Source organism: Salvelinus fontinalis, chromosome 26 (genome assembly GCF_029448725.1).
Source record: "Salvelinus fontinalis isolate EN_2023a chromosome 26, ASM2944872v1, whole genome shotgun sequence".
Lineage (NCBI taxonomy): Eukaryota > Metazoa > Chordata > Actinopteri > Salmoniformes > Salmonidae > Salvelinus > Salvelinus fontinalis.
The window spans coordinates 42,384,168-42,394,537 of NC_074690.1; the positions used below are offsets into that span (position 1 = coordinate 42,384,168).

A 10,370-nucleotide genomic window follows, 5' to 3' on the forward strand; every position below is an offset into this window, starting at 1 on the left:
CTAGCCATGAGCAGCCAGATCCGTCAGCTAGCCATGAGCAGCCAGATCCGTCAGCTAGCCATGAGCAGCCAGATCCGTCAGCTAGCCATGAGCAGCCAGATCCGTCAGCTAGCCATGAGCAGCCAGATCCGTCAGCTAGCCATGAGCAGCCAGATCCGTCAGCCAGCCATGAGCAGCCAGATCCGTCAGCCAGCCATGAGCAGCCAGATCCGTCAGCCAGCCATGAGCAGCCAGATCCGTCAGCCAGCCATGAGCAGCCAGATCCGTCAGCCAGCCATGAGCAGCCAGATCCGTTAGCCAGCCATGAGCAGCCAGATCTGTCAGCCAGCCATGGGCCGTCCCTCAGTCCGGAGCTGCAGTCCCTCAGTCCGGAGCTGCAGTCCCTCAGTCCGGAGCTGCCATTCCTTAGTCCGAAATCCCCCTTAATGCAATGGGGTTAATGTGGAGGGGGGTCGGTTGGAGGAAGCCTAGGAGGTGGTTAGGTACTGTGGTGACGTGGGGACTACGACCAGAGCCGGAGCCGCCACCATAGAGGGGAGCCCACCCAGACCCTCCCCTAGACTGTGTATGGTGCGCCCGGAGTTCGCGCCTCAAGGGGGGGGTTATGTCACGCCCTGGCCTTATTATTCTTCGTTTTCTTTATTATTTTAGTTAGGTCAGGGTGTGACATGGGGAATGTTTATGTTTTGTTGGTTTTGGGTGTTTATTTGGTAAAGGGGTTATGGGGTGTAGTAGATGGTTTTTTGTTGAGTGTATATGTCTAGCGTTGTCTATGTTGGTTAGTTATCTAGGAGAGTCTATGGTTACCTGAATGAGTTCCCAATTAGAGACAGCTGATTTCGGTTGTCTCTGATTGGGAGCCTTATTTAGGGTAGCCATAGGCTCTCATTGGTTGTGGGTAATTGTCTATGTAGAACGTTTGTAGCCTGTGTGTGCACGACGTTTGTAGCTTCACGGTCGTTTTGTTGTTTTGTATAGTGTGTCAGTGTTTTGTTTTCGTTTCTTGCCTTCTTCATAATAAAAAGAAGATGGCTTATTTTCCAACTGCTGCATTTTGGTCCGTTAATCCGCCACACGATCGTGACAGTTACATAATAATCTTATACCATTTCACATTTCTCCCGGCCCCTCTCCAGCCCTGCTAAGGACCTCTGTGAAGACCACCTCACCTTTCTCCCAGACCCCTCTGCTACAGCCTATATGAGGACCACCTCACCTTTCTCCCAGACCCCTCTGCTACAGCCTATATGAGGACCACCTCACCTTTCTCCCAGACCCCTCTGCTACAGCCTATATGAGGACCACCTCACCTTTCTCCCAGACCCCTCTGCTACAGCCTATATGAAGACCACCTCACCTTTCTCCCAGACCCCTCTGCTACAGCCTATATGAAGACCACCACTGCCTCTGCTGTCTCTCAGGGCACCGCCAGCTCTGCTAGAGCCTCTGTAAAAAGCTCTCCACTGCTATAGCCTCAAAGAGGAACCTTTGTCATTTCTTAACTAATATCATTGCATCCATTAAAACATGGCAGAAACAAAACTACGTGTCAGTGTATTTGATGAAGATATTGTGAGTGATCATATGAATCTATTTGTGTCTTGTTTTGCATTCTGTTTTCATTTTCAGGAGAGCTGATTGGTGCGTGGACTACCTGCTCAGGCAGACTTGGAAGCCCATGCGGGACTTGGACACTGACTCGGAGGAGACTGATTTAGTGTAACAACACCTGCACAGGATCGGTACATCACACCTGCGGAACAAGTACAGGATGGCAACAACAACTGATTTAGTCTCCTTTCTGAATGACTTCACCACCACCACTGCTGCCAGCCCAAACTGCTTCCTGCAGTGCCAAGTCTGCTGCCACCAGTACTTGGCCTGCTTTACCCACAGCCAGCCAACTCCACCCATTCAAAAAACGCGTCACTAGTTTCCATTTAGACTCTGCTGTACTCCAGCCTTTAAAAAAAAATGTATTTCTAAAATTAGGGGCTCTATTCGATCAGATCGAGCGTTAACCTGCGGTTGCTCTTGTGTGTCACAAACCACTCCCTTCCCACTTGGCACACACTGGGTGAATCAACGTTGTTTCCACGTCAGTTCAATGTCATTACGTTGAACCAACGTGGAATAAACGTTGAATTGATGTCTGTGCCCAGTGGGATGTGACGTATTTATAATTATATCAGGTAATATGCAGTCCACAAGAAACCGCAATAGATACTTGATGATTTAAGATACTGATTGTATAAACAAGGCAACGGGAGTATTGTACAGTGATAAACCAACCTCATTAGAACAACACTTTTATGTTAGGATTATGCTACAATAGTCGTTCCATTAACTTAGGTGATATGAAATTCGGGCAATGTGAATTTCTTTATTTTTGGAGACAAAAGTGGTTGTTTAGAAATGGACCTTCAGGTCCACTCTTTCTCAAACACAGGAAAAAACGAAACATTTGACGTTCATTGTTTTTCTGGTTACCAGAAAATATTTGGAATAATAAACACTTTTATATTATGAAGAAAAACACTACATTTTTTCCATAAAAAATAAAATAAAATCATATTTTCCTTCTTTTTCCTCCCTTTACTTCTTGACATTCTCTCTCCCTTCTTCCCCCTTAACATACTATTGTTCCCCAGCTTTAGAGCTTGCAATGCCTGGACAGTGGGTTCGATTCCCGGGACCACACAAATGTAATACAAACTTATGCAAGCAAGACTAAGTTGCTTTGGATAAAAGTGACCTGCTAAATTGCATATATTACATTCAATTATTAAATGTTACAAGATTTGTGTAAGACCAAGAGATGGAGTCAAGACTAGAACCTGCAATTCAGTCATACATACAGTACCTTCTGAAAGTATTCAGACCTCTTGACTTTTTCCACATTTTGTTACATTAAAGCCTTATTCTAAAATGTATTTAAAAAATAATTTTCCTCATCAATCGACACACAATACCCCATAATGACAAAGCAACAACAGGTTTTTTAGCGTCGCTGCACAGCTATTTTCAGGTCTCTCCAGAGATCGGGTTCAAGTCCGGGCTCTGGCTGTACCACTCAAGGACATTCAGAGACTTGTACCGAAGCAACTCCAGCTTTGTCTTAGCTGTGTGCTTAGGGTCGTTGTCCTGTTGGAACGGGGAAACTTCACCCCAGTCTGAGGTCCCGAGTGCTCTGGAGCAAGTTTTCATCAAGGATCTCTCTGTACTTTGCTCTGTTCATCTTTTCCTCGATCCTGACTAGTCTCCCAGTCCCAACTCTGTCATGTGCCTTTTACTAAGGAGTGGCTTCCATCTGGCCACTCTACCGTAAATGCCTAATTGGTGGAGTGCTGCAGAGATGGTCGTCCTTCTGGAATGTTTTCCCATCTCCACAGAGGAACTCTAGATCTCTGTCCGAGTGACCATCGGGTTCCTTGTCACCTCCCGGACCAAGGCCCTTCTCCCCCGATTGCTCAGTTTGTCTGGGCGGTCAGCTCTAGGAAGAGTCTTGGTGGTTCCAAACTTTTTCTATGTAAGAATGATGGAGGCCACTGTGTTCTTGGTTGACCTTTAATGCTGCAGAAATGTTTTGGTGTCCTTCCCCGGATCAAAAACCAAGCCATGAGATTGTAGGAATTGGTTGTAGAGCTCGACACAATCCTGTGTCGGAGCTCTACAACCAATTCCTACAACCTCATGGCTTGGTTTTTGCTCTGACATAGACTGTCAACTGTGGGACCTTATATAGACATGTGTGTGCCTTTCCCAATCATTACCACAGATGGACTCCAATCAAATTGTAGATACATCTCAGGATGCACCTAAGCTCAAATTCGACTATCATAGCAAAGAGTCTGAATACTTATGTAAATAAGGTATTTCAGTTTTGTCCTTTTTTATACATTTACAAACATTTCTAAAACCTGTTTTTGCTTTGTCATTACGGGGTGTTGTGTGTAGATTTCTGAAGATTTTTATTTATTTTAAAACCTCTTAAGTATTGGCCCCTTTTTTTAAAATTTTGCCTAAAATGACATACCCATATCTAACTGCCTGTAGCTCAGGCCCTGAAGCAAGGATATGCATATTCTTGGTACCATTTGAGAGGAAACACTTTGAAGATTGTGGAAATGTGAAAGGAATGTAGGAGAACATAACATATTAGATCTGGTAAAAGATAATACAAAGAAAAAAACATTTAAATATATATCATCATCTTTGAAATGCAAGAGATAGGCCATAATGTATTATTCCAGATCATGTGCAATTTAGATTTTGGGCACTAGATGGCAGCAGTGTATGTGCAAAGTTTCAGACGGATCCAAATAACAATTGCATTTCTGTTCCAAATTTTGAATCGAGACTGCCCAAATGTGCCTAATTTGTTTATTCATAACTTTCCATGTTCAAAACTGTGCACTCTTCTCAAACAATAGCATGGTATTCTTTCACTGTAATAGCTACTGTAAATTGGTCAGCGCAGTTAGATTTACAAGAATTTAAGCTTTCTACCAATATCAGATATGTCTATGTCCTGGGAAATGTTCTTGTTACTTACAACCTCATGCTAATCGCATTAGCCTACGTTAGCTCAACCGTCCGGCAGGGGACCCACTTAATCCATTTTAGAATAAGGCTGTAACGTAATAAAATGTGGTAAAAGTCAAGGGGTCTGAGTACTTTCCCGAAGGCACTGTACATGCATGGTCTTCCATAGTGATCAACCTTGACATTTGCCATGAGGTGATCATGGCTCAGAGGGTTAGTGCCTTAGTCTTGTAATACATGCCAACTCATGGCAACCTGCGTTCAAATTCCACTGCTGCTTTCAGATAGACTTCTCTAGACAGTGAGGGATTGTTGGTATTGTGCCTGAACCGGATTTGGTGACTTTTAAAATGAGGGTGTATTATTTGAGAAAGTGAAAGGGTGGAAAAAGGCTTGGATCCCGGGTCATTGCTGCTTGCAGATATATTTATTAGAGGTTCAGCAGCGAAGCTTATTGTATTTGTTGTCTTTGATTATTATTATTTTCCTTCTACAGATTGGTGAAAAAATGCAAATTCCCGTGAGATGGTAAGGCCTAGGAGGTTGAAACCTTGTTTGATGGTCACGGGCCACACCCTCTCATGCATTGCCATGCCAATTAGCCACATGGTGGCGCTATAACAAACGACTGAAAATGTTAACTTTGGAATCTCACACCCCTCACACCGTTTGAGTCCTGACATTTGGTATATAGGTCCTCAAAACAAAGGACACATTTGCCTCAATGATCTATAAGGTCTGCCATGATGGATTTTAAATTTAGTTTAAAACACTTAAAAAGCTACTCCTCTGGCACCGAATGTCGATCTGCACAATACTTGATACATGACATCTAGGGACCAAGTTCCCGCAAATAGTTTTTCCAGGTTAGCACCTCAAAAAACATGGCTGCTACTGACCAATAAACATTCACGTGGGCATTGTCTGGCACATAAATGCATATAACTCCCACACGGATATTCCTATTGTAACAAAACTTGGTACACAATTTCAAATCCCTGTCAAGATTCAAGATATCTAAGCACATTCAGATCGACCACACGGTGGCGCTAACATGGCCACATGTTTATGTCTCTTTATCTGTTTGACTCAGTGTGAGGAAATTTGACACATGCTTAGGAATATGAGTAGACTTTCTGAGATCCAGACCAAGGACCAGCGTATCGAGACCATGTCCAGATCAAGACCAGTTTAAATGGGGAAAAACAAGATCCAGTAGAATAAACTTTAGTATAGTTAGGTACACTACAGCATACTTCAGTACAGTAGAGTCCAGTAAAGTAAACTTTAGTTGAGTTAGGTACACTACAGTATACTTCAGTAGAGTACAGTACATTACAGTAGAGTTCAGTATACTGTAATTTAGTACAGTATTGAGGTGAGAATGAGAACCATAGGAATAGAGAGGTAGCTATTCAAAATGGTCCTGCTCCTTTGCCAATTATATATACATTTGCATGAAATAACTCACCAACAATAACTATTTAACTGGTAAAGCTAGAGACACCAAACCAACTTGCACATGTTCAGGCTATCCCATCTTCAAATTCTTAACTTTAGAAACTGTAACTATGAATTTGCATACATTTTAATAAATTAACTCAACAACAATAACTTTTGAACCGTTTAAGCTAGACACTCATTTCTCCATCTCTCTCTCTCTCATAAGGTCACCTTTGGTGTTTGGACTAATATGACCGAGATTGACTATATTATCATATCATCGTATGTGACTGTCCACTGAGGAGTAATGTTAGCTGTCTGATCATTCAGGCAGAGGACTTTTTAACCCTTCTGTAAGGTTATAGAGTCTAAGTTCAAAGCTCATTTATTCCCACTTTGAAGTGTATTTCTCACCTCTGTGTTATATTTGGAGGGAAAACAGAGCCCATAAATGAGCTAATTGACTGGAAGTCTTTCACCTGTACTGGCTGTCTGCAGGGCTCCAGTACTGGCCTGAGTTATTCTGACGTGATAGAGCTGGCTAAGGTGGAATCTCTGTTCTTAATTCCCTCTGTGGGGAGAAGTGGAGAGTGAAGAGGAGAATAGTTCCTGCACTTATCTGATTTATTGTGACAGGTACAACACAACACTGGCCCTAACTGGACAGGCAGGAGAGAGAGAGCGAGGCGGAGAGATGGGGAGAGAGAAAAGCAGGGGGACGGATGGGAGGAAGAGGGAGAGAGGAGGGGAAAAGGTTGGGAGAGAGAGGGGAGCATGGGAAAGAGGGAGAGTTTGAGGATTTGGGAGTTGGCAAGACAGAGCTATTGTGAAAGAGTGAGAGAGAGACAGAGGATAGAAAGAGAGTGAAAAGGAGAGAGACAGATAAAAATAGCATCCTTCTGTTCTTGAGCAAGCAGACCTCATCCCTAAGGAGGAGCATGACAGAATTGAATAGCTATATTTCTTCTTCAAAAGAGGGATGAACAAAAACACTGCAATTGTCTGACATCTCTTACTCTCTCTCACTCTCTCTCTCTCTCTCTGAGTAGTCGCCCCATCCCAGTTTCAATTATACTGTCGATGTGTAGAATTTGATTTACAGGCATATCGTTTTTGGATTTCACTAGGAGAGGGGAGAGTTGGAGGACTTAACAGGAATAAATCAATGAGATAAGACTGTGAGAATGGGTTGGCTTTCTCTGCTGTCTATGGGATTAACATCAGAACAGACAGATTTAAGTGTATGAACAACAACATCAGAACAGATTTAATCAGAATTTGCATAAGAGTGAGGCTTGGGGCCAGGGTGTGAGTGGAATAAGTAAGACCTCTCTGTCCTATCTTTCTCACTAAGCAGATACACACACGGTGAGAGAGTATGGGGTGATGATGAGGGAGGAGTAGAGAAATCTGTCTCTCAAATGGGTTCTGTCATCTCCTGAAGCACTCACTGAATAAATAGAGACTAGGAACACGACCCTTTCAGGAGAGGGTTTGGGTTCGATATGTGTGTGGAATTAAGGAAAACAGCCACCTCCCTGAATCTGAGATCAGGGAAATCAAGTATTATTATTTCCCCAAGTAAGTTCATTGGCAACATATTCTCATTTGCAGCAATGACCTGTGGAATAGTTACAGGGGAGAGGAAAGAGCCAACTGGAAGCTGGGGATGATTAGGTGGCCATGATGGTAGGAGAGCCAGATTGGGAATTTAGCCAGGACACCGGGGTTAACATACTCTTACGATAAGTGACATGGGATCTTGAGTGACCACAGAGAGTCAGGACACCCGTTTAACGTCCCATCCAAAAGACAGCACCCCACACAGGGCAAAGTCCTCAATCACTGCCATGGGGTATTGGAATATATATATTTTTTTAGGGCAGAGGAAAGAGTGCCTCCTACTGGCCCTGCAAAACCACTTCCAGAAGCATCTCCTCTCCCATTCAGGACCAACCCTGCTTAGCTCCAGAAGCAAGTTAGCTTTGGGTTTCAGAGAGGTATGCTGCTGTCTCTTCTCGCTTCTCTTTTCTTCTCTTCACCATCTCCTCTTTCCTCTCCTATCATTCACTGTGCCATATCTTAATGACAAGAAACACAACCGAGGAGTTGGCTAAAGCACAAACTGAACTGGGATCAGGCTACTTGCCACCATCGTTGGCAGAGAAATAACATTGTCTTTTCAATGGCCTACTATGCCCGTCCCGCCGCTGGTGAACCCCCGAACTCTCGTTTGGTGGGGTTTGACAATGTCACGGCAACGGAGAGGTCTGTCGGCATGTCGATGGGTGACCACATGAGAGAACGTGTGGATGTGATGAAAGTTGAATCTGCCGTCAGTTAGCTACAGGATAGCCCTGCCTGTCTGGCTACGCGTCTGGGGAAGAAACTAGACACAGGATGTAGTTTCACCATCCCAGGGAGAGACACACTGGGATAACGGTTTGGACCAGACAGTGAGGATCCATTTGATGTGTTATTTATTTAATTGGAACATCTAACCAACGTTTTGGCACGCAGTGCTTTCTTCAGGAAACAGGCCCGGTGTGTGTGTGCGTGTGCGCGCGCACGCCTGTGTCCGCTTGTGAGCTCGTGTGCTCTGGTCTCTTCCTGTCACAATGTGTTGTGATGAAGACTTGATGGGAGAGCGAGTACTTTGTTCTGTGTTTGTCTGTAAAGTCTGTAGAACTTAGATCCCTGTGCTGTACAACGAAAACCACTGACGCTCCACAGTTGGCTTCTTATATCTGAACACCCACAGTATCAATTAGCACACTGAGTTGAGAGATTACATTAAAATAGTCCCTTTTCAACTTTCTTTCCTTGGCCTTTGTAGTCCCGTGTTTCCCGCTTTTTTTCATCCAACAGAAAAGATGCCCAGTGGCGTTCTAGTCATACAGAGTGACAGAGATAGTGGACGTCAGTGTGTGGCTCTTTGTTAACGGAGCTTGGCTGCAAGCCTTTTGTTTCCTCCCTGTCTCAGTGCAGCTGCAGCAGTCAAGTTGAAGGCATCAGGGGCAGCAGGCAGTCTAGTGGTTAGAGCATTGGGCCAGTAACCGAAAGGTCGCTAGATCAAATCCCCAAACTGACAAAGTAAGAATCTGTCGTTCTGCCCCTGAACAAGGCAGTTAACCCACTGTCCCAAGGCTGTCATTGTAAATAAGAATTTGTTCTGAACTGACTTGCCCAGTTCAATAAAATGAGGGCCCTCTTTGACCATCCTGTGCTCTGAACTTGTGTTTTTCTACTGTCATCCTGATTCTTTCATCAGGAGTAATGGATTCAGTTGATGAACAACCATGTCCAGACGTCCTCTGTAATCAGACAAATCTAGTTACTGGAACAACACAATGCCTGGAATTATCTCTGTTCCATTCATGTGATTATTCTTCATCTAATCAAATGACCTCGCAATATCCTACAATTTATAATTGTTTTATTTATTGCTCTCTTGGTCATTGCAGCAATTGAGAAAGATTGCAGAGGACAGTTGTGTATCAGAATGGTCTACTCTAGGCTTTCCCCCAATGGATACATATTTCTCTTATCAGTGAATAGGCTATTTTTTAGCATAAATGATTAGCCAATTAGGCTTCATAGTATAGCCTTGGGGTCACAAATTACCTTCTGCCATGGGCTGATATTTTTCCTTGAGTGGATGCTCAGGGGGTCAGAACCATAGTAATAAGTCATTTGTACACTGCAAATTGACCGGAAAAAATCCCAAACAGACATAATTTCACACCTTTACATTGGGGTGTGATCACACATGCCTCTATGCGTGGGAATACTCGGGAACAGATTTCCTAAATTAAAATCAATCTGAGCTGATATCCTGGTGATTTCACAGTCCAACAACGAACAGTATCATAAAATAAACACGGTGTCGTTGGTGACCGTCAGGTAGGAAAAGGGGGAGGGGTTAACAACAAGAGAGTCGATTGGTAGCTGACTAACGAAAACAAACGGTCGGAGGAGACGGCGTGCTCTGTCTATCAGTATACACAGTGCCTCATAAGCACCCAGTAGGCGAGTGACAAACCGTGCGCTCTCACACTTTGCCATCCTGCCAGATACAGAGAAACAATGGGAGACGATAACTGAGGCAACCACAAAGAGAAACACACCGAGACCGACTATGGCTGTGGACGGTAAGAGCGCTGTTTTAATTATGAAACGACTCATTTGAATCGTTGGTAAATCTTTTGTAAAATAGAGGTAGGGGTATTTTGTATTAAGCATTAGGTTACATCGGGGGCTTCTATCCCTCCCAGACCGGTGGTGGGGGTACTCTTGTCAACATCAATAACAACATCTTTACTTCCCATATTAGGGTGAATTTATGAGGACGTCAATAACTGGGGGACTTGTAAGATGTCCTC

At 43.8% G+C, this 10,370-nt stretch overlaps 1 protein-coding gene across 1 annotated transcript in view; it reads left to right on the forward strand.

Moving 5' to 3' along the window:
• The first annotated feature begins 9,921 nt into the window (after window positions 1–9,921).
• LOC129824503 (sterile alpha motif domain-containing protein 10-like) overlaps window positions 9,922–10,370 on the forward strand; it is a 129,783-nt gene continuing 129,334 nt past the window's right edge. Inside the window, exon 1 of the mRNA XM_055884200.1 lies at window positions 9,922–10,139. Within this exon, the coding sequence (XP_055740175.1) occupies window positions 10,127–10,139 (13 nt within the window). The 5' untranslated portion in view covers window positions 9,922–10,126. The remainder of the gene's footprint in view (window positions 10,140–10,370) is intronic.